This window comes from Benincasa hispida, chromosome 9 (genome assembly GCF_027475165.1).
Source record: "Benincasa hispida cultivar pf3 chromosome 9, pf3_genome.v1.1, whole genome shotgun sequence".
NCBI classification, from domain to species: domain Eukaryota; kingdom Viridiplantae; phylum Streptophyta; class Magnoliopsida; order Cucurbitales; family Cucurbitaceae; genus Benincasa; species Benincasa hispida.
In genome coordinates this window covers 49362324-49366680 of record NC_143486.1, presented here as the reverse complement: position 1 = coordinate 49366680, position 4357 = coordinate 49362324, and the positions used below count along the sequence as shown (strand labels likewise).

Sequence of the window (4357 nt, the reverse complement as noted above, 5' to 3'; positions counted from 1 at the left end):
TAGAAGTTCATGATAGAGATAACTAGGGTTTCGAACCCCCGACACTTGGGTTCATAGTCACGTGCTTGAATCATCTGAGCTACAAGCCTCATCGTATCTCTACTAGCTCCATTCTCGAGGGTATCCTAAAAAGGTATCTTTCCTCTCCCCAGCCATTAGCCATTTTGGGTTAAGAAAATGTGAAAGCGCAAATGATGAAACAATCAATAGTATTTGAAGTAAAGTTTGCAGTTTTCTTCATTCTAGAGTTAACTAGTATTTGAATAAATAATGCATATATATAGAGTAAAAATGATGAAACATTTTCATTCAGATGAAAAGGGGGATCAGTACATATCTTTATTATTCCATAACACTTGTATGAGGTAAAATACTTCTTCACATGAAGAAGCCCTCAGTTCCCGCCCACAAACATACATGAAGAGCAACACTCTTTTTTTCTCTCTCTCTCTACACAAAATATGGTAAAGTACATTGAAGAAAAACTCAAAATAAAAGTAACCCATTTCCTAAAAACACATGCCCATTTCAAGAAATCACTCAATTAATTTAGTTTCCTACCATTGAGCCTTCATAGACCTGCCCATGTCAACAGAGAGGAAAACTTTGTTACACAAGCATTATAAAATTAATTAAAACGAGCATCACTTAATGATAATGACATTATGCACGAGCATAGCTTAGTGGCACTAACATTACGTACTTCTCATTCGATTCTTAATTATTTTTATATATGAGATGTGAGTAATTATTTTGAAAACAATCAATAACCCAAAAGATATAATAAATATTTAATTATAATATTTTAATTTGTTTAAAAATGGTAAAACTAGGCTATTACTAACCATGACACTCTGGGGGAGTGTGAATGCCACATTTGGAAGGCAAAGCCAAAGCAATAGTTGTATTAATCCCAACAGATGGGAGGATTGATTTGAAGTTGCACAAACACTTGAGGTCGGCATGACGAATCACTGAACAACAATGTTTCGTTGGTGGTTGCAGCGGTTTTCCGTGCAAAGGAGCCACTGCTGGTCGACAGTTCACACAAAGCTCTTTTGTGTCGACCTTACACAAAAGAGTGGCGCTAATACCAACAAGAAGTATGGCTAGAAATAGTAATCTTAAAAATAACGGCACCAAAAACTTATTGACTGTCATCGTCATTGTTTGGGGAAGAAAAAAAAAAAGAAAAAAGTTGTGTTAGGTTTAAAGTTATGATCAAAGGTGGTGAATTGGGATGGTAAGAAAGGAAGGGGTTTTATAGGGATTTGGAAGGGAAAATTTTGGACTTTGAGGGTTCTTTTTTATTTTTCCCATAACCCTTCACGAGGTAAACTAGGTGTTTGGGAGTCACGGGTTGGGGTTGGATTTCTCCTCTCTTTGAAAATTTTGTCTATTTTGGTCTCATATTTAAAAACAATTGTTTATTAGTTATATCACGAGTCGATATTGATACAAAAAGTGAATTGACATTTCCATTATATTGTAAAAAATCAAAAAACATAAAAGTAAGAAATAATAGGTTAATAGTGTGGTTATATTATAAATAATAAACTTTTAAACTTAATAAAAATAAAAAATATTTATTAATTAATTTAAATAATTAAAAAAAATTATTTTAAATGACAAAATTATTGAAAATATTTATAAATAATTGCAATTATCTGTAATAGATAGTGAAATTTTTCTGTATTTATAAATATTTTAATCCATTGTCCTATATTTAAAAACAGATGAATAATTTATTGAATTTTTTATATAATTTTTTTATAAGCATTAAAACTTTGACGTGTGACAAAGTTTAAAATGTTGGTATTGACAAAAATGTTTCAAGTCTCACTTTTACGAAAATGTAGATGGAGATATTGATCGAATGTCAATGTTAGTGGATATTTTTGAAAAAAAAAAAATACATGAATAAAAAAATAAAAAAAGTATTAAAAAATTCTTATAAGTAGAAAAAATCTCAAAAATATTTACACTCTATAGCAAAAAGTTTCAAAACTATTTTGGAGCTTTTTGCTATAAAGTGTAAATATTTTTAAATATTTTTTTATATTTAAAAAGACTCCAAATATATTCTAATTAATAAATACACATTTTGTGCTTTAAACAAGTTAAGATGTTTATTATATTTATATTATTTTTGTACTAGTAACACTTTGTTGTTTTATTTTTTTATATTTCATAGATTTGTTTTGCGATATAATAGAAATGCCGGTTCACTCTTATATCGATATTAAACATATGAAAATGTAAAAAAAAAAAAAAAAAAATCTTAATGGAAAGTTTGTTATGTCGATGAAAATTTATTACTTTGATTCATGTTTGGCAAAATATTTACCCAAATTGTATGGACAATAAAAACATTTATGTTATAAATATTACAATAATAGATGTCTATTAGATACTCATGTTTAGTGTCCATTAATCATGTGTCATGCCTTTGGTTTCCAGAGCAATCCATGTATCTCAACATTATAAATTATAGGTGTGGAAACAATTCGGTTCGGTTCGGTTTAGTGGTCAAACCGAATCGAACCAAATTTTTTAAAATATGAAACCGAACTAAATCGATTTATTGGTTCGAACCGAACTGCATTCGGTTTCAAATTCGGTTTTGGCATTTTTAAAAAATCCATGTTATATTCTTTTTTAATTAAAAAACGGTTCGGTTCGGTTCGGTTCGGTTTTAAATTCGGTTTTGTTTTTTAAATTAAAAGTGGTTCGGTTTTAAATTCGGTTTTACTTTTTTTTTAAATATATATATATATATATATATATTAATTAAAAACGGTTCAGTTTGACTTCAAATTCGGTTTTCGAAAGTGAAACCGAACCGAATTGAATTAATTTGGTTTCAAAATTTCTTCAAACCGGATCGAACTGCATTTTTCGGTTTCACTGAGTTTTCGGTTTGATTCGGTTCGATTTTTAGAAACAGTTCGGTTTTTGCGGTTTGAATGACCACCCCTAATACACTATTAGTGTGTCCATGTAATTCATCTTCTACTTGCCAAATTGTCTATAAATAGTGATATTTGGTGGGTTTTAGAACACACTGGGCAAAATCCAAAATGATTGGAGAAAATAGAGGAATCCATTTTTTTTTTAATTTACTTAATTATTGATTTATTTAATATATTTATATATTATGTTTAATTTATTTATTTTATTATTATATTATATTATATTTATTTTAATATTATATTCTAATGGTATTCAGTTCCGTCGTGATCCTCGAGTTCACACCAAATATAAAATTATTACAATATTTCAACCAAATTTATTGACAAGCGTGTTGCTCTAAAATCGTGACATAGAAATTAAACATGATACGGAAGAAACAATATTGTCACAATAGAAAAAACACAAAAACAAAATAGTCCCTTTTTTAAATTTATAGGAATTAAAATAGATGTTTTGAAAATATATATAGACCAAATAGAAATAGAAAATATAAAGATAAAATATAAAATATGTGAACTAAACTAGACACACATCTACGTGGAAAATTAAGATGCAAGAACAAAAGTGGATAAAGGTAGATTTATATATTCATTTATAATAATAAAACTTTTGTGGAAATATATCCATTTATACCACTAAATTATAGGAATTATATCGATTTAAACCCTTAACTAATAATAGTATTTATTTAGACTCCGAATTTTTGTAAATGTAACAATTTACTTTTTTTATTAGTTCCATTTAGAAAAATTTTATGTGAAACTTATAATTGTATCAACTAAACCCGTAAACTTTCATAAATTAATTAATTTAGACTCTTAGACAAAATTTTCTTTGAAAATCATCTATGAATATTCTCTAATAATCCATTTTGTTAAACTGACATTTAAAGAAGTTTAAACGTGTTTGAGAATTAATGCATTGATGATTTACAAAGAGTTCCATTGACTCAAATTAGAAGTTTCACACGATATTCATAGAACGAAATCTGGAGGAGAGTGTAAATTGATACACTTACAAAAATTCAATATCGAAGTTGAATCAATTATTAGTTTAAGATTTTAATTTATATAGCCCCTAAAGTTTAAGGGTATAGATTGATATTTGCCCAACTTTTCTTATTTTGAGCAACAAACCAAGATCATCAGTCAATTTGAACTTAGCTATGTAAATAAGGTACAAATAATGCACACATTAAACAAATATGAGGTTTTATCACAAAACTGATTGAGGATAGGAATAGTCTATGTATCTTATAGAGATTGGGGAGGTTTCTCTTCTTTTTGCAACGTGAGATCCTGGACACAAAGTACTATCCCAAAAAGTTGATTTTATGATTCTTTACCCCACATGTTAAGAAACCCTTCCACATATGATCTAAGAA

The 4357-nt window shown here is 28.1% G+C and overlaps 1 protein-coding gene across 1 annotated transcript; it reads right to left on the bottom strand.

Moving 5' to 3' along the window:
• Positions 1–281: 281 nt before the first annotated feature.
• Positions 282–1221, bottom strand: LOC120084494 (putative lipid-transfer protein DIR1). The gene is made up of 2 exons (XM_039040289.2): positions 846–1221; positions 282–579 (listed from the first exon to the last, which is right to left on the bottom strand). Exons 1-2 carry the CDS (start codon positions 1165–1167, stop codon positions 572–574), a joined length of 330 nt encoding a protein of 109 aa, XP_038896217.2. The 5' UTR covers positions 1168–1221; the 3' UTR covers positions 282–571.
• Positions 1222–4357: the final 3136 nt, after the last annotated feature.